This window comes from Carya illinoinensis, chromosome 11, assembly GCF_018687715.1.
Source record: "Carya illinoinensis cultivar Pawnee chromosome 11, C.illinoinensisPawnee_v1, whole genome shotgun sequence".
NCBI lineage: Eukaryota > Viridiplantae > Streptophyta > Magnoliopsida > Fagales > Juglandaceae > Carya > Carya illinoinensis.
In genome coordinates this window covers 7,748,189-7,768,021 of record NC_056762.1, presented here as the reverse complement: position 1 = coordinate 7,768,021, position 19,833 = coordinate 7,748,189, and the positions used below count along the sequence as shown (strand labels likewise).

General features: G+C 33.7%; 2 protein-coding genes across 4 annotated transcripts; one reads left to right on the top strand and one right to left on the bottom strand.

The window, feature by feature from the left end:
• Positions 1 to 5,871: 5,871 nt before the first annotated feature.
• Positions 5,872 to 10,688, top strand: LOC122282709 (vacuolar protein sorting-associated protein 29). Of its 3 annotated transcripts, none has more exons than XM_043094699.1 (4): positions 5,872 to 6,034; positions 6,210 to 6,364; positions 8,516 to 8,653; positions 10,230 to 10,688. In XM_043094699.1, the coding sequence occupies exons 2-4, from the start codon at positions 6,233 to 6,235 to the stop codon at positions 10,533 to 10,535; spliced, it is 576 nt and encodes a 191-aa protein (XP_042950633.1). In that variant the 5' UTR covers positions 5,872 to 6,034; positions 6,210 to 6,232; the 3' UTR covers positions 10,536 to 10,688. The 3 variants fall into 3 exon arrangements, with proteins under 3 accessions (XP_042950633.1, XP_042950634.1, XP_042950635.1); XM_043094700.1 differs by lacking the exon at positions 5,872 to 6,034 and adding an exon at positions 6,046 to 6,072; XM_043094701.1 differs by lacking the exon at positions 5,872 to 6,034 and adding an exon at positions 6,047 to 6,104.
• A 3,627-nt stretch (positions 10,689 to 14,315) lies between these two features.
• Positions 14,316 to 16,414, bottom strand: LOC122280759 (galactose mutarotase). The gene is made up of 5 exons (XM_043091773.1): positions 16,162 to 16,414; positions 16,014 to 16,063; positions 15,709 to 15,832; positions 15,492 to 15,590; positions 14,316 to 15,286 (listed from the first exon to the last, which is right to left on the bottom strand). The coding sequence occupies exons 1-5, from the start codon at positions 16,343 to 16,345 to the stop codon at positions 14,667 to 14,669; spliced, it is 1,077 nt and encodes a 358-aa protein (XP_042947707.1). The 5' UTR covers positions 16,346 to 16,414; the 3' UTR covers positions 14,316 to 14,666.
• Between the last annotated feature and the right edge of the window lie 3,419 nt (positions 16,415 to 19,833).

Here is a 19,833-nt window from a genome sequence, read left to right as displayed (position 1 = left end):
ACCCTAGGAGCCAAAAACCGTTTGCTTTCCCCTCAATCACCCTGGTTGGTCCCAAGCCATGCTTGATAAGTTGAAAGCCTTGTATGCTAATTGACTCGGTTTCGAATGTGCTTCCAAGTGTAGAAGTGTCAAGTTGTATCAAGGATAAGTCCAGGATCGTATTCCACAGGGACAATGGGTTATCAAAGCGTATAAGAGATTTGTGAGTAACAAATGAATCAAGTATAAGAGATGAAAATGAAATTCAAATGCAATGCAAGAAGATAATCGAAGTTGAAATTAGAGTTTAAAAATAACAAATTAACAAACACTTGGGTTGGGTTTGGGACTCTCTTTATTTTGGATTCTAGATAATTTTCTCGATTAACAACCCAATCAAGGCATTGATAATCGGAAGATAAAAAGGTTAAGTTCAGGTTTTGCAATATTTTCCTAAGGGATTTTCTATTTTACTAGCCGAACACACATTAACAAACAAACGAGAGAAGCCTTGATAATTTTCAAGCTTTTGATGTGCCTTACGTCAACAACAAAACAAGAGCAAGAGCTTCAATCTATTTTCAATTCAAATCCAACTAGTAACTTAGTGAAATCAACATTATCAACAAAATATTGCATCGATCTAAAATCCAAAACAAATCACGTCCCATTCCGCAACCCAAGCTTAAGAAATTAGCTACGCATAATATTTCTAACAATAAAAAGTAATCTAAATAAACTCATATTAAAAATTAAAGAAATTACTAACATAGAATAAATTTTAAAATGCAAAATAGATGATCTATACTAAAAAAAAAAAACAGCAATTCAAACGGTCAAAGTTCAAAGAAATAAAACAAATCAAAACTAACTAAATGAATAGAACTTAAGAAAATTAAATGAAACTTAACGCTGCCCAAAGGAAATGAAAGGAAGAAGGAAAAAACTCCAACTAAGCTACTGCTTAACGGAAAGGAAATTAAAAATTGAAAACTTAAGGCACTCTAATGTAAATGATAGCAAAAGTACCAACGAGAAACTCCAGACGCTGAAAATGAAAAGAGATCAAGATGCTCCAAGCTACAACCGAACATAAAAACTAAAAACTTAAACTCTTGTTCTCCAAAAATTGAACGAAAAGCAAAAGAAAACTTTAAGCTAAGCTACTGAACTGTAGCCGAAAGAAAGAAGAATAATAATAAAACAAGCTACTGCCCTCCTGCTCAGCTTCTCCACGAAAAAAAAAAAAAAAAAAGTAAACAAAAACTGCTCCCGAAAACTCCAACTCCTGCTGCTGTCAAACTGAAAAGCCAGAAGAAAAAAAATGAAAGTAAGTCAAGAAAAACAGCTGCTTGCCCCCTTCCCGCTGCCAAACGAAGACTACACCTCCGTATAAAACAGGTTTGAAAAGTAAAGGCAGCCCATGTGATTTTCTTGCTGTCTTCAACTGCTAAAGGCTACCACTGAACGAGAAAGAATCTGCTGACTTTCTACTGAACTGCACGTCCGAGTGGTCCCCAGGTGTTTTCGGTTCCAGCATGTGTTTCTTTGAGTTTCTGCTTCTTTTTCTTTTTTTTTTTTTCCTTCTGCTGACCTGCTGCATGGTATGATCCGAATGATCTTCTTCTGATGCTGTCCAAGTGCTTTTCCTTCAGCGTGATTGTCTGCTGTGTTGAAAGATTTTTCTTCTGCTGTACATGTGCTGCTGCAAGTGTGAGTTGCTGTCCATGTGATGTGCTGCAGATTCTTCTCCTGCTTTCTGTTCTGCATGTGTTCTGCATGTGTGCACATCCGAATGATTCTTCTTGTTCTACATGTGCATGTGTTTTGCATGAGTGCTGTTGTGGGTCCAGCTGTGTGCATGTGATGTCCGAGTGAGTTTGTTTGCTTTTAGCATGTGTGAGCTTGTGTTGTATGCATGTGAGGTGCTTGTCTTGTTTCATGTGAAACAATTGCATTATAAATCTTTTTAAGCACCAAAATACTAGAATGTATCAATTGACTCAAGTAATGTGATCTATTGCATAATTAAGTACTTAAATCATTTTTTATTAAACAATTTGTTCACTTAAGTAACTTAATCATGCAATTTTAGCGCTTCATCACTAATGATACATGGACTCTTATTCCCCGTGATTCGTCCATGGATGTTATTGGTTGCAAATGAGTTTGTAAAACCAAACTCAATGCATAGGGAAGTCTTGATCGGTTGAAGGCTCATTTAGTGGCTAAAGGCTTTCACCAAATAGATGGTATTAACTACCAGGAAAATTTCTTCCTAGTGATCCGACTGAGCACTATTTGGATTCTTATCAATATTGCCTTGATCAATTGATGGGACATTTGCCAGCTAGGCATCAAGAATGCTTTTCTCCACGGTGACCTCCATGAATCTATCCACATGGAACAATCTCGAGATTTTATACATAAAATTCACTCTTCTCATTACATAAAGTAAATAAAGCTTTGTATGGTTTAAAACAAGTATCACGTGTGTGGTTTGATAAGTTCAATAGTTTTTTACTTACTTATGGTTTTAATTGTAGCACCATTGATTCCTCTCTCTCTTTTTTTTTTTTTTCCTTTTTTTTAATTATCATTTATCTCATGGTTGTCTTATATTACTCCTATATGTTGATGATATTTTACTCACTGGCTCCTCCATTGATTTTCTTCATGAATTTATTTTGACCCTTAGCAGTCAATTTGCTGTGATGGGTCCTCTCCACCATGTTTTGAGTATTTAGATCGCCTAGGCTTCAAATATTTGATGGCCTTACCTTGACATAAACTAAATATACTCTTGAAATTTTAGAATGTGCCCAAATGACCAACTGTAAGCCCATGGGCACTCCCATGATGGCTAGGACCAAAGGCCTTGCCTTAACCTTCTGACCCAACTCATTATCATTGCCTTGTCAGTGCTCTCCAATATATTATCCTCACTAGACTTGATATTTCCTATCTCTTAATTTATTCACCCTCCTACCGAAGCTCATTTTGAAATGGTCAAACGTTTACTTAGATATGTGAGAGGCAGGATTGATTTTGATCGTCATTTTAGCTTCAATTCTACACTTGATTTTTATGCTTTTTCTAAAGTAGATTGGGTTGTATGCTCTCTCACCTAGTGCTTCATGATAGGATATTGTGTCTTTCTTGGTAGTAATTGCATTTCTTGGTCTGCCATATTTTCTCTAGTACATGAGTAGAAATAAACCTGAGCTGAAAATCCCTGTTGATCACCTTTTTCCTAATAAAGTGATAGTCTACCTCTACATGCTTAGAATCAAACATAAAAGATGGGATTAGCTGTTGAGGCCAATGTACCCAAGTTGTCATACCAAAGCGCAGGACATTCCTTGTGTGTTGAATGTGAAGCTCCTTAAGGACCATACTGACCCAAAATATTAAGAGGTTACAAATTCTATTGCTCGATACTCAGATTCAATATTAGATTTGGACTCGACTGTATTTTTTTTTTTTTTTTGGTAGAACAAGAGACAAGGTAGGTGCTGAAAAAGACACTATGGCTTATTGTTGATCGATGGTCATCAATGGATTTTGCTTAGTTTCAATCACAAAACACATTAAAGTGAAGTGAATCTTTACCAAATTGTAGCCCATGGTGAAGTATGCCTCTGAGATAGCATAGTGGCCATGGCACTCTCATGGCTGTAGACCAATAAGCTATGCTTAGGGCATAAAGAAACTGACATAATTTATTCACTATGTATGTTATTTCTAGTTATTTAAACATATAATATTGTAAAGAGTCAACTATCTATCAGTAAGTAGTGATGTCTTCAAAAGGATCATCACTAAGGCAACTTAATGCTGGATGATAATGGTGTAGGATAAGGTTGGGCATCTGTCATTTTGGCCTTGTGAAGTACATATGTAATGTACTTGGATCGTGAAAAGTGTAGGACATTTTAATCTCAGTGAACTTTGATGCCCAAGAAGTGCTGCAGTAAACTGAGATCCTTCAAAGCAAATTCCTTCCTCAATTGAGTAATGAGACTACAAATCCAGGTGATGCAAGTTCCATTAATAATGATATTATCTACATAGATCAACACAAAGAGATGAGCATGTGAATGATGAAAAGAAAGTAGAGAGTAGTCAGTCTGAGATTGCTCAAAGTCAAGACCAATTAGAGCTTGGAAAAATTTCTAAAAAACATGCTCGTGGGGCTTGTTTAGGCCACAGTAGGGGTGGAAATATGTTACACGACCCGTTAACCTAACACGAACACGACACGATAATAGCGGGTTAGGGTTTAGTTTTAACGGGTTCGGGTCAAAACTGGTTAACCCGTCGACACGATTACTTAACGGGTCAACCCGTTTTGACCCGTTATAACCCGTTATGACACATTAAGAAAGTTAAAGTTATAATTATACCCTTCTATCCAAAAGTAAAATTGTTAGAATTTTAATTTTGATATTTTTATTGTTTAGATTATGATTTTGGACTTGTAGTTAGTTTTATAATTTTTATAGATATTATGATTTTAACATTTATAGAAAATTATGTTAAATTTAATCAAGTCAAACAGGTTAATTTCAAGCATATTCAACCCATTTACATAAATAATTTAAAACTGGTCATATTGTTTCGTGTCAAACTATTTAGTAATATTCACTAATGGGTCAAAACGGATTGACACGACACGACTAGTTATGTTAAAGGGTTGGGTTAGGATTTGAGATTTTGACATGACAAGTTTAACGGGTCAGGTTAGGGTTTACTTATATAGTATAATATACATACTTTGACACGACACGAACACGACCCGTTAAGACGATTTGACACCCCTAAGCCATAGATAGCCTTGTAAAGCCTACAGATGAGTAGGGTGGTGAGAATCGACAAATCTAATTAGTTGTTCCATGAACACCTATTCTTCTAGCCTTCCATGCCAAAAAGGCATTTGATACATACAACTATATAAGATGCAAGTTGAAGTGAACAACAAGAGCATGAATAACTCTTATGGTGCCTGGTTTAATAACATAATTAAAAAGTTTCAGTACAATCCAAACCATCTTGTTGTTGGCATTCTTTGGCCACTAATCTAGCATTAAACTTTGTATATAACCTTCTAATATTTCCGTTAAACTTTATTTATTTATTTATTTATTTATTATTCTTATTCTTATAATATTTCAATTAAAGGGGGAAGGATAGGGGCCACATGTCATTGGTATGAAGTGCCTCAAATTTCTCCTGCATAGCCTACTGCTAGTCAGCAAACTTTACTGCTTGTGAAAATGATGTCGGTTCAGTGGGAATAACATGATGCACAAAGCACATCTAGGTGTTGGGTTCTAGTGAGTGAGTGGGCTTCTGGACAGGTGGCAGATAAGGAATTGGTAATTCAGGTGAGGCACTGATCATGGTGGAAGGTGCAGTTGGAGAAGGATGCACATTTACAAACACTCAATTTCACTGTTCTAGTGTTGGCTTTTGTGGATTTAAAAATGTCACGGTGACTACCGTTATATAGAGTTTTAGATCGTGTAAATTTTGTGTATAAATTTTTAAAAAAGTAAAATTTATTATTTAAAAATAATTTTTTATATGAATCTTAAATTTAACTATTTTTTAAAATAAAATATGTGAGATTTATATATTTTAAAATTATAAATATTATTATTTTTATTCAGATGAAAGTAAAATTAACTGTGAATTGTATATTTTTATTCACAATTCTAATAATTTAGGATACAAATTAAAATATTATGGCTTTGGAACGCAAAGTAAAATAAATAGGCGTGGAAGAAAATTGTAATTAAGAAAACAAGAGGATTAAAAATTAAAATATTAGCGGATCGATGCGGGTGAGTCATGAAAGTTCGGATATGGTTCCAAACTAGACACATCAAAACGGGGCCTTTGACAATTGACCCGGATATCACAGAATATACCCGACCCAACACGCCCCATTCCGGTGCAACTGGAACAAGTTGCCGTTTTGATTGTCCTTAATACGCCAAGGGACTTGTATTTTAATTTCCATGCCAGTTTCTTCAAATCAGTCAATCTCCCGGTAACAATTTCTTGCTACTCCGATCTTTAACTACTTCAGTTTAAGTATTTGATCCATTCTAATAATTTTAGTTTCGTATCTGATCGGACAGTTTTCTTTTTGGGGTAAATTTTTTAGGTAATCAGGCATTAAATTATTACGTTCGAGGATGATTAAACTTCTCTGTCTTTTGCAGATTTCCGAAGTGGGTTTTTGAGGATGGTTCTGGTGTTGGCCTTGGGGGATTTACATGTACCCCACAGGGCACCTGATCTGCCTGCAAAGTTCAAGTCCATGCTTGTCCCTGGCAAGATCCAGCATATCATTTGCACTGGAAATCTTTGTATCAAGGTATGACTTCATGCCTTTGATCCATCTAATGGTTTTTTGGGCTTGTTTTATTATTTATTATAATGGGTTCCTGAGTTAGATTGACTGGGTCTTTCTTTCTGTTTGGTTCCTCAGAAAATTTTCGGGGTTGGGGGAAGACAAAGAATTGTCTTCCGGGTTTTGTTAGTTTATTGTGGTCTTCTTTTTTAACTGGGACCTGGAAAACAATGGGTGAGCACAATCGAGGCTAATATAATTAATCGAATTTTTTTCCCTCTCCTTCTCTTTTATGCTTCTGCATGTTTAGAAACCGGAATGAGACGGACGATTAGGCTCAAAATAATTTTTGTTTTCATTTTATATATTCTCAGGAGCCAGAAAGATGGCAAGATTTTTTTTAGAATTATAGGTCGTTAAATCCTTTGCAGCATTTTCTTAATTCGTAAGACGTGTTCTGGGTATGCTTAGTGGGAGTTTGTATTTGTTTTGGAAGTAGTAGAGTCACTTCTTGGATCTTCGCTTACGGTTCTGTATGCTTGCTTTTCGTTATTGTTAGAGCTTAAATGCGTTTTTATTTGTTTTGTCAACAGTAGTTCAATGTAAGGGAAGCTCTAGATAGGTGGGGATGGCTTCAAATGATGGGAGGTTTGGGTGAGACTTTACGATTGTGGTATGGATTTTGGTAAAATGTTACAGAAAACAAAATGGCTGATTCAATCTCCCATGAAATGTTGAGAAACTCTGTTAATAAATCGCTTACGGGTTTGGAGAAATGAAATTTAAAACTTATTTGCACCTACCCAAATATTTCTATTTAACAAATGGCTGTGAACCTCATCTTTGCAAATAAAGTCTGTATTCACCTCGATTCTGTGATATATAATTTTATTTTTCCCCCCTTCTAAACGAATCAACGTTTTCTTTACTTTAAAGCAATTCACCCTTAGATCTCTTTGTAAAAGACATGTCAAGTTTAACATTTTTTCTGTACATATTTTTCTAAAAGAAGGCAACAGTTGGATTATGTTTTGGACCTTGCAAATTAAAAAGCAGTTTTAGTAGAGCTGCCCAGTTTTTCTTGTAACCTGGTGCCAATTTTGCTATTTGGAAAAGTTGGTTTCTGCCAGGCTGTGGCAATTTCCCCAAATGGATTAGCATATTACTCCCGCAGTATATTACTCTCACTTTAGATTTTATCCCTTTAGTTCTATTATTCTTTTTTGTTTACAAGTTTTTTCTGCACATTTTGGCATGAAGCCCTCTCTCTTTTTTAATTTTCTTTTAGTAGTTCTTCAACAATTGGAAGTTCTTCTATGGTCCAAATTTCCAAAGATGAAATTCAGAATAAAATTGGTGATTTTATATTTAACTAGACAACCTTGTTCGTGCTTCTAGAGAGTTTGCAATCAGCAGCTATTATGTGATTCTGGTTTGGCACGTGCCATCTGGGAAATATAATTGTGCCTAATTATCTTAATAACACTCTGGTTAAACTGATTGAAATGTCTGGAAAGAGTTTGCTATGGGTTTCAACTTTTGGAACTTTATATTTTGAAGTATAACTTTTTGCTTCGTTTTCTTTATTGTGGATTCAAATTCCTTCCTTATGTGCTCTGCTTGTTTGTGTGTCATGAATGCTTGTAGTCCCCCATCACCCCATCTGTGCTTGATTGGTGATCAACCATCTGAAATAGGAATTCTGTTTCTAAAGGTGATTAATCAGGAGATGCCATTTGACATGGCATAGTTTTTTTTTCCTCTTGATTTTACTTATTGAATCATTTATTATGGTTGCTTTGTGATTCTGACTTGTGCAGACCTGGATTTTTATTTTTATTTTTATTTATTTTTTCTCTAGCATATGTAATTTTTTTCTGCCCTTCTGATTATGGTTGACTGAAAAATGATTTTTTGCACCTGATTTGTAGATTGTCTCTAACATTTATTACTTAAACTAAGTCCTTGCTTCTGTTGTGTATCTTATGCCATTCATTCCATACTTAGTTTTACCGTACCATACACATTTAAGTATTTGTGCAAGTTTCCCGACTATTTTTTCCAAACTACATAACTATAGTGAATTTGATCGTTTAGTTCATTTTGGCAATACTTATTAATTCCTGATTATGAATAATTAGGCACTTGCTTATAATTTTCCACTGATATTTCCAGGAAGTTCATGACTACTTGAAGACTCTTTGTCCTGACTTGCATATTACCAGAGGTGAATATGATGAAGAAACACGCTATCCAGAGACCAAAACACTAACCATTGGCCAGTTTAAGCTGGGACTTTGTCATGGTCATCAGGTTTGGTTCCCTTTGTCTCTTTATTGTTTTATAAATTCTTTCTTTCTTCATTGTCTCAAAGAATGTTCACAATTCAGATAATTGATATGCATTTCTTTATTGCTTTCAATCATTCTTGACCTTAAAGCATAATCTAATTTCGTTTTTCTTATAAAGAGGTGCAAGTTATTGTTTTTTTCTGTTAATTTTATGAGATATTACTTCCCATCTTTGAATCTTTGATTCAACTTAGGTATAATGAAAATTAAGTTTAAGAGACCGTCGATTCAACAGGAGGATGCTTATGATGATGGGTAAAATTGATAGAAATTATAAGCCTGACATCATTTGTTCCGGTCAGATGCCTTGGAAAATTCTTTGTGGAAAATGTTTTAGAGCTTATATGCTATGCAAGAAAACAGAGCTTATACTGGTGACCTCATTGCGGTACTACTATGGTTGTTTCAAAGCTGATCTTGGTTGTAATATATGGATATTGATTAGATGTGCTCAGGTCTAGAATAAAAAAAATTCTTCCATGATTCCTGAAAATTTCATTCACTGCATTATGCATTTTAAATCTGTTTTTGTTTTCAATTTGTTTTCTTCTTTCTGCGCCGAGGTAACATTCTCTTGCCCATTTGGTGAAATTCACAATCTGTTGCAAAGAATAAGGTAGCATTTGGTAAACTGGCCAGGAAGAATGGATTAGGCTAAAAGAAATTTTCATGGATAAACTTTTGCTGAATGTATCCCAAGGGGTGGCATGTTGGTTTTGGGGTGAGCCATATAAATTGGATGTCCTGGGTTTGAAACTTTGCATTCACACTCTTTCGGACTGGGGACTTTCCCTTAAATTACTTGAGGAGCACTTGCGGGAACTTCTTGTTGAGGGCCTGTTCACCCAAAAGTGCATCCCCTGGATTAGTCGAGACTTTGCCCTGGACGCTTAGTGCCAATAAAAAACAGATTTTTGCTGCATGTGTTATTCTGAAAAGTAGGATTTGGTATTATGCTGTAAAATATAGTCCTAAAGATAAAAAGTAATGGGGGCCCATTGTCCTCAGGTGGCTGGATGATTACTTTAGTAAATGTGGGCGGGGGTGGCGGGTTCAGGGAAAAAAACAGACTTTTAGAAACCTGCTTGCCTCCCTTTGTATATAAATATTATCATTTAGTTTTTATGAAAAATTGAAATGAAATTAAAAGAAAAAGTCATGACACCGTGGTAGTTAGTTTTAATTAGTAAGATTTCTTTCTTGTTCCACTTTCATTTTCTTACGTCCGCTCTTCTGTTGTTATTGAGGGATCTGCTTCCATGATGATGGGGCCATGTAAAATGCCTGTAAAACCTTGTCATTTCCTGAACTGTGAGAGGTTGGGTAGAATGACACTATGAAACGCCCACCATAAACTAGGTTATCAAACACACAAAAAGAGAGAAAAACAGACCTGTCTTGAAAATTGGTAAATAAATATTTGTAGAGATGCAAGAGGGTCCTGAGTCAAGAGCTTGCTATGAACGTATATGATTATTCCTTGGAGTATTTATATTTAAGCTAGTTGTGATGACATAATTATTTTGATTTATCTGAAGGTTATTCCTTGGGGTGACCTAGACTCGCTAGCCATGCTCCAGAGGCAGCTGGATGTAGATATCCTTGTAACAGGTCACACACATCAATTCACAGCCTATAAACATGAGGGAGGTGTCGTGATAAACCCAGGGTCTGCAACGGGTGCCTACAGCAGCATCACTTATGATGTTAACCCTAGTTTTGTCCTCATGGATATTGATGGCCTACGCGTCGTGGTCTACGTGTACGAACTCATTGATGGAGAGGTTAAGGTTGACAAGATCGATTTTAAGAAGACAACCACTGCAAGTCACACTGCTCATTGAAAACAGCTTCTTTTGTAGTCATATAGACATTTTCTTCATTTCTTTCTTTTATTTTAATGTTTTGTTGGGATTTAGGTAAATCTGGTGTTTCTGTGATGCATGGTGATCACATCATTTGTGTATGTGCAAGATAGTGGAGACTCTTAACTTTTACAGGACGGCCTTGTATGATCTCTGGAATCTGTTTGTAGCTGCGATCCATTAGTGAACAAACTTACGGCTTCTGGTTTTATACACACAAAGTGAAGCTGAATACTTGGCAACTGGGTATTGGAGCCAACTAGCATGGAGTCCTGGACTTACGTTTAACCCTAGTTAGTTCTGATTTTTGTATTGAAGTCTATTCATGTCTGTAAGATGAGTGATCTACAGCTAGGCTAAGGAGAATACAGGGCTCAGGTCGCTAACAGGTTTTGGTTCTGGGATAAGAGCAATATATCCCCTTCCTCATTTAGAGTGGCGGATGCGGATGCATCCGGATCAGGTGCCCTCAGGGGCGAATGGGGCATATATTACCCTGGGGCTGGACCTTCCACTGAAATCGACTCTTAGGGACTTAGGGTCCGTTTGGGATTGTGGTAGAAGTCTTAAAAAGTGTTTAAATAGAACATGTAGTCATGCACCATTAATTTCCAAAGTGACGAGCGACAAGACCAAATGGAGTAATTTAAACCATAAAGTTTTGCAAAATGTAATAAATAGTCGGAGGTTGAAAAAATTCAGTCACCATGAGGCTTTATTCTCTAAGCGTGGTGGTGCTAATTGTAGATAGAAAAATATCTTGACAACTTGCCCGATCGATGTTTTCAATCAAATCTTAGAATAGGAATGATTAATATTCTATATGCATCATGTATATTGGTTTTCTGCTGGTTGAAAACGTAATCTAGATTCTCTAAGTAGTCGAAGAATAAATCTAAGCATGTTCCTTTGGTGCCAGCTAGGCACACATCCCCACTATGTACGGCTAAGTCTTTGATAATCATATATGGTAACCCATAAAAATCACCGTTTGTAAATCCACAAAGCCTATTTAAACCAAATCAGTAAACTTGGTGTCAGATACCTAAGATGGTGGTAGAATTATCACAGTGAAGTCGGGTTTCGGCTTCAGTGTACAAACTTTGTAGTTAGGGCTGCTAAATCTTGTGTTCGTGTCATGTCAAGTTATAAATATTTGACTATATAAATTAATTTGAATTCAATTCGTTAAATGAAACATGTCAAACTTCTAAATCTTAACCAAATCTAATTAGATAACGAGTAGTGTTGTGTCATCCTTTTTGATTTATTGAATAACTACTTAGAAATATATTAACACGACATGACTCATTTAAATCTGTTTGTTTCATGTAAATGGATTGAACTAAAACGCATAACTTATTTAATCTAATTAACATATTTCACATAAAAGTTAAAATTTATATTTATTAAAAATTACAATATATTAAAAAATATGTATCAATATTTTTCAAATTTTAACAAATAATAAAACCAATATTACAAATCATATAATAACAAATATGATCATAAGTCTAAAATTACATACAATCCCAACAATTAAAAAAGTAAAAAATAAGCATACTGATAAATATCAATATTACAGCTTAAAAATAATAAAATTTTAATTTTAAAATAAATTCTAAACATGTCAAAACGAGTTAATTTCCTGTTAAGTAGGTTGATCATTTATAAATCGTGTTTTAACGGGTAAACCCGTTTTGATTTGAATCCGTTAACATCAAATACAAACTCGCTAATTTTGTATTATATTCATATTAGATTTATGAGTCATGTCACATGTTGTCACCCTTATTTGTAGTTGTTTAGGAGACAAAATTATTAGGAAAATCCTTAAGCCACGGATGAATTATCCAAATAAATTCTACCGATTTGAACTTTATTTATTGGTTAAGAAAGTGTTTTTTAGTTTGATTTTCTTTAAATGATTAAGGTGATATAAAAAATACTTGAAAAAAGAAACACAAAAATAAAAAAGTGCAAAATACACTTATCGGTGAGAACACTCGTGACACCTCTCGGTGGCTCGAGCCGTTCCCAATTTATTAACTTCATCCTAGCTTTCAGTTTCATTCTACTTATATACAAAATGTGATTATTTTATCAATTTTGGATTTTTTTTTTCAATTTCTTTTAGAAGAAAGATTCAGAAGTTAAAGAACAATATCTACTCATAGATGTGAGAATATTGGAATGCAATAGGTTAAATCACATGAATTCAGTTGGTTTTTACTCGCCTATATATGTTTAGATTTCGTTGAGACATCCTCACATAGAGATCAATTCAAACTCTACAACTATATATCCCGGATATCTCTCAGTCAACTGATCTCTCGCAGGATAAACTCACCTGCAACAACAAACATTAGTTTGAATTTTCAAATATTCTTGAATGTTTAAAATTCAAACTATATTATCTTATCATCTTTTAAATATTTTCGTGATCGCTATTGCTATTACAAAACTTATGAGTAATTTTACATATAACTGTGAAGTGCGTAAATGCTGTGTAATCACTTTAAAAAAGAGTAGGGTCTACTATTAAAAAATTAATTTTTTTCATATATATATCATATATGTTTTACATGGTATAATTTGATTTATGAGATTTAACTTTAAAATAGCATTATTCGAACCATGCATATTTTTCACCTTTTAATTTTGTAAACAAATTGGCTTAGTGGATATAATTGCTGGTGAAATACGGAAACAATTAAATATTCTTCTTTTGTACCTAACATTTTCTCCTCAATTTTCATTCAACCGTAAAATGCATAAACGCTGCGTAAGAGTTTTAAAAAAGAATAAAGTTTACTGTTAAATATATATATATATATATTTTTATGTAGGTCTTTATTTTTTATTCATTTTTTTCAAATTGATTACGCGGTGATGATATAATTCACAATTACAAATATTTTTTCTCATATATAAATTGGGCCCCAAAAAAATTTATAATTTCCTCATTTTCATATGCTTTCTAAAATGTTGTAAAATTCCAATATACATAGAAATATATCTCTAGTTTTTTCTATTAACCCCTAGATTTTATATAATTTTTATATATTATCTATTTTCATGGATGTGGCAAAATTTAATTAAAACTAAGATTAGGAGAAATAATAAACTATTAACATTGATCCCAAAATTTTTATTATACAATATTAAGTTTTTTAATATAAAATCTAAAGTGAAAATACAAGAAAAGCCATTTAGGATTTTGTTGATTTATATACAAAATAGTGGAAGATGATTTATCCTCTAAACTTCATTGAGCAAGGAAAGTTTATTTAAGGTTTCAACTGTAATATTTTATACTTAATGTGACATCAAAATAGATAGATTTTACATTAAATTTGATAAACTAGATTAGATATATATTAGAATGAAAGATGACATTCTAAAAGATCACTTGTGTTTTTAAAATTTTATTTTTACGTTATTTGACAAATTATCGAGATTTAATTTTATATACAGTTATACTTGATGATTTTGTAATGTTTTTCCATTTTACATCAATATTTCATGCAGTGAGTGTAAAATCAATTTAATCATATAAATTCATATGACTTCATGTGATCTTTTAGATATACTTTATAATAAAAATAATTTTACAATTTAACAAATTTCATCAAATCATGTTAGTTTATGGAATTATTTTAGTGTAATATTTTTATAGTTAGAGTATTTCGATTTATAGATTGACATGGAATCCATGCATAAAAATACCCCAGTATCGCTCGGCCTTGTTCTTGGTCGTTTTGGTTGCCAACCACATCGATCAACATTTCTATCACAAGATGTTCAAACGGATTAACATACGAAGAACGTTGAAAGAGATAAAATGACTCGAAGAGAGCCATCATGCTCAATCCCTTTTTTCTTTCTCCGAAAGCAAAATAAACAAAACTTCTAGAAGTTACGTCTGCGAGGGACATTAAAAAAAAAAAAAAAAAAAAAAAAAAAAAAAAAAAAAAAAAAAAAAAAAAAAAAAAAACCTTATTTCTAAACATCATTATAACCTTTTTCCTAACACGATTGAAAATGAAAAACCAGAGTTCATGAATATTCGCACTACTTTACCCTTGGAACTTTTTGCTCAAAAAATTCCTAATTAGCTGTGAATCTGTAAACCATGGTATGCTTATAGGTCTCTCCGGGATTTACAATCTGTGAAGGGAAATTTGGGTGATTCACAGAATCAGGGAATCCCTGTGTTTCCAAGCAAAGACCGGCATATTGCTTATAAATGAAACCGCCTTTCCCCTTCTCATCGTGCAGCATGTTACTCGTGTAAAACTGCACACCAGGTGCGCTTGTCCACAACTCCAGTTTCCTGCCCGAAACACTTTCCTGCACAACAGCTGCCTTCCTCAAGTGGAAGGGACTTGCAGCATCTAGCACATAGTTTATGTCGTATCCATCAGGTAGCGCTTTGAACCTGCTACCAATCGTTCGGGGTTCGAGAAAATCATATGGTGTTCCTCTGACGGAGAGGATTTCACCGGTGGGGATGAGTTGTTTATTAACTGGAGTGATATGTGACCCAAAAAGCTGGAGATTGTGGGAGAAAATGTTCCCACTTGTGTGTCCACCCAAATTCCAGTAAGTATGCTGTGCTAAATTCACCGGTGTAGCCTTGTTGAGAGCCTTAGCTTCCATCTTTAGGGCTAATTTGTTTGCATCAATGAGCATGTATGTTGCTGAGACAGAAAGATTTCCAGGAAAGCCTGCATAAATTCAAGACACATTATCCCTGCAATGATGAGTATCATTCATGTTTCAAAACAATTTCCCGTCGATTTTACAAGCTAAACAACGATATGCTTTTTATTCACTTCATATATATATATAAAAGAAACAATACATACAAGCAATGAAGATCAAAACTGCATTTAATAATAGGTGGGAGAGAGAGAGAGTCATATTATATACCTTCCTCACCATCAAAACTGTCATAGGTGAATGTTATATGACTATCTTTGCTGTAACTCTTTACTGTCCATATAACATCACCAAATCCCTTAGGGCCACCTGATATTAAACAATACAACTACTTTAGTTATTCCAATATTTATAAATAATTCAGATTCCCAAATCGAAGTACAAACTATATATATATATACATATGTTAGATATTGAATATACGTACCGTGGAGTGTGTTGTTTCCATCATTAGCAACTAATTTATATTTGGTTCCATTCAAAGTGAATTCAGCCCCTCCAATTCTGTTAGCAACTCGTCCAACAATGGCTCCGAAGTGGGTTGAATCATTCTTCGAATGTCAGACCGAAATTCAGTATTAAGACTAGCAAAATATATATACACAAGTAACTGAAAACGACATGATGAACATGATTTCAAATGATCTAAAGCTATATATATATATATATATATGATTAGTAAGGAAGGAATTAAAGAGGAAAACTAAGAGAAAGGAATCTGACGAATCGCACCTTGTACTCCTTTACTGAATCGTATCCAAGAACGACATCATCTAGTTTCCCTAATCAAAGAAAATAAAACGGATTTATATGGAAACGACAATCATGTTTTCACTCCAGGGAACAAAAAAACATAAAAGAGGGGGGGAATGCAACGAACCGTTTTTATCAGGGAGAATGACAGAGATCACAACTGCACCATAGTTGGTGAGCTTCACAGAAAAATCTCCTCTCTTCAACTCGTACACTCCAACTTCTTCATTCGACTCGGAACCATTAATCTTAGCAAACAAAAAGAACAGCAGAAAGAAGACATGTGACGAGGATACATGAGCTTTAGCCATGATAAACAACGATAATAATTAAAAGGAAAAATACACAAAACTAATGGTTACAACGTCAAAGAGCAGACAGGCGGTCAGCATTTATATAGAGTAGAGGAAGGAAATTTGTTTACGGTGTTTTTAGATAAGGATCGATCACGTGTTTTTGAAAAGTTTTCTGTTAGCAGATTTTTAGGATAAGTGTTTGACTAATCACTTAAGATAAACTAATTAATTATTGAATATAAAATGATTTGATTAATAATATGAAATCTTATTTATACACAAATTCCACGTATTCATGATATATAGTTAAAATATGAAGAATGAATAATGTAGAACTCCATGACATCTTATCATGACCTGATATTCTCAGCTTCAGTCACCCAATGAATTGAAGTCGTCGGTCATCATAACCCGTACGTAACAGAACTTTTCTTCTGATCCTGATAATGCCTATACTTGCCGCCGTTTGGAATAGCGTTAAAAATTTTAAAAAGTTTTTAATAAAAAATTAGACTGTTTTAAGTTTTACATGTTAAAATATTTTTTAATCTCATATAAATTAAAAAATTGTGTTTTAAAATTTTGATATTTTTCTCCAAACGCGTTTTTTTTTTATAATGTAGAATGTAGTTCAAATTTTAAAATTAATATCAATAGACGAAAATACTCATATAATTTTTAAATAATTACAATTTTTAAACTTTTAAAAATATGATCATAAGTTTTAAAAGATCAATGATTGTCATTTCTACCTCAGAAATTACTTTTCTAATTTGTTTCTAAAGGCTTGTTTGGGATTGCGTTAGGAATCATAAAAAGTGCATAAATATTCTTAAAAGCTCTTTAATGAAAAAATTAGATCGTTTGAGTGTTACATATTAAAGTACTTTTAATCTCAAATAAGCTAAAAGGTACATTTGAGGAAAAATATTATTTTGATGTTTTTTTTTCAAACGTGCTTTTCCAGATAATACGGAATGTAATTTAAATTTTAAAAAGATTGTCGATGACTCGTTCATGATAGCCCTATGAACGACTCATGTGAATAAGGCTTATGCTATTTGGAAGGGAAGAGGTGCAAGGATGAAGCATGAAGCCGTAGGGAAGTCTCAGCTACTACCTTGTGGACAAGGCTTTTGAAGCAGGAATGAATTGTCATGGGCTATGGAAGTAACGGGATTTTAAAAGTAGAGTGAAACGATATGTTTCAATTTTGTAAAACGAGGCGTTTAGTTGAGTGTGTTGTAAGTAGGAAACGGTGAGTTGTGTTGTTGTAGAGTGTTTAGACGAGATTAATGAAACGGTGAGTTTAATATATAGGAACTTGAATGTTGGGTTAAACAAGGGCGTCTCATGAGAAATCAACTCGTAATTCATCTGAGTATAAAAGGGGAAGTAGTCTGAGTAAGAAGGTATCGAATTGGCTTAATGTTTGATTCCCTTTGGAGTGTGATTTACCTCAAATAAATCCAATCCTACGTTCCAAGATGTCAGTTCTTGGACATTTCTTGAATTCTTGATTTCTTTCCTTCTTTCGTTTAGTTGAAGATCAGTGTCTGGGTGAGTTCGTCCTTAATATGTCCCTCTTTTTTTAACACCCATTCGCAAGATGAATTCATTTTATAACGTACAACACGGACATTGCGACGTTATCCAATAAACAACAATTTTATTAATTACTGCAACATATATATACCCAAGAGATAAAGATAAGAGTAAGCTACTAGTATTTTCATATAAAGATATAACATTTTTGAAGAATTTTCTGTTGGCAGAATTCTAGGATAACTCATGTTTGACTAATTGGCCTGTCAAGATAAGCGGCCGGCAAGCTAAGGAAAAAAGGTAAAGGTGCAAAGCTTGGATGTCGAAATGGATCACGACAATTAATATGCGTGATAAGTGGGATTATGGATGGGGTTTCGGAATTCTTATCGTTATAAATTAGTCATGTATTTGTGCCACGTACGTACGTTGTTACTGTATGTTTGTTCAGTTTTCAAGATTTCGTTATATAACTACCATGTTATTAAAATTCATAAATTTATAGATCAAGCCGTTTTAGCTAAAACTCTCATCAGTATATATAATTGGATATTCATCATGCAAATTACTAAATTTTATTATAAATATTACTAAAGGATCGATCGACATGAAAACTACATATATTTCATATATATCCGTACACTTGGCGCGCGCCTTAGTGATACATTAATTGATGAAAATATATAGATAAGCTATATATGAAGGATTTCTGTCCCATGGCTCTACGGGGGGCTTTTGCCTCTCATCCGGACGGGGAGCCATACTCCAATTCACCGCGGCCACCGCCACCCAAAGGGGGGCAGTATGGCACTGGATTTATTAAAACTAGACGTGAGGGTATGAATACTGCCATGCTTTGCACTCTTTTGTTCTGCAATATTGTGACCTGCAGATTCAAATTACATGTAGTAAATTCAGGTATTAATAATTAATGGTTCTTCAATTTTAATTGCTTTTGTTTTGAAGAAAACAAGCTGAGGTCGCGACAAATACGATCTAGGAGCAGGCACAAGGTCAACAGTTTGCTTAATTGCTTACTTGAATAAAAATCAATAGTGAAAATTATGTATATATATATATATATATTTATTTATATACAACCTTGATTTCTCGGGAGGCAACATCTTTAGCAAAGATGATCGATGCGATCAAGTAGAATGCAAGAGCAAAGGAAACCTTAAAAGCCATATATCTTGAGTAATTAATTGGAGCAATTAATGTTCCTTCAATTCTCCTCTTCTTTAAATAGCGTTTCATATATGCATGAGTAGAAGTACTACTGTATTACACCAGCTGATCAAGCTGGCAATTGGGCAGCTTGAGAGTTGCGAGTTTCCAGTAGTACTTAATTTTTTGTTTTCTGTTTAGTTTTCAATATGTCAACGTTCTCGATCTCCCTCGATCAAAGTAAATAATAAGTAAGAAAATTTTAAAGATATCATAGCAACATTGATCATATTTTTGACACCGGACATATATAATAGCGATTATTTTGTAAACTAGTTTAAACAAATAATTCATAGGAAATAATACAAAAGAATCACCCAAAAATACAGAGAAACACTTCTGATGTTCAATTTAAAATTATCAAATTCTAGAATATCGAAAATCAGCTCACAAACTGTGCTGTATAGCTAAAAATTGTCTTTATCAGAATTTTATCAAAAATAGTAAAATCTCAATAATAATGTCAAAACTAAATACGTAATAAAAGAAATAATCTGTCAAAAATCTAGTACAAATCGGATTTATAATTACTTTCTAAAGGATAAATGAAATATTACTATAAAAAGAAAAAATAACTAAAAGTGGAGATTTTAAGGTAAAACAGTAGGCACCGAAAAGAATTTTTCGAATTAGAGTAATATTTGCGGTTCTATACCAACAATGAAATTAAAATCATACATAAATCATGATACATGAAGTCCCCACTGGGAGGTTGATTAATATAAGCTAGG

What these genes read in the sequence shown, in the direction of transcription:
- LOC122282709 (XM_043094699.1), top strand. Translation starts at nt 6,233, where the DNA reads ATGGTTCTGGTGTTGGCCTTGGGGGATTTACATGTACCCCACAGGGCA. An exon ending in CTGGAAATCTTTGTATCAAG is followed by an intron (nt 6,365 to 8,515) that starts GTATGACTTCAT and finishes TGATATTTCCAG; the next exon opens with GAAGTTCATGACTACTTGAA. An exon ending in GACTTTGTCATGGTCATCAG is followed by an intron (nt 8,654 to 10,229) that starts GTTTGGTTCCCT and finishes ATTTATCTGAAG; the next exon opens with GTTATTCCTTGGGGTGACCT.
- LOC122280759 (XM_043091773.1), bottom strand. Translation starts at nt 16,345, where the DNA reads ATGGCTAAAGCTCATGTATCCTCGTCACATGTCTTCTTTCTGCTGTTC. An exon ending in TGGAAACAACACACTCCACG is followed by an intron (nt 15,591 to 15,708) that starts GTACGTATATTC and finishes GTTTAATATCAG; the next exon opens with GTGGCCCTAAGGGATTTGGT. An exon ending in CAGTTTTGATGGTGAGGAAG is followed by an intron (nt 15,287 to 15,491) that starts GTATATAATATG and finishes GAATTTATGCAG; the next exon opens with GCTTTCCTGGAAATCTTTCT.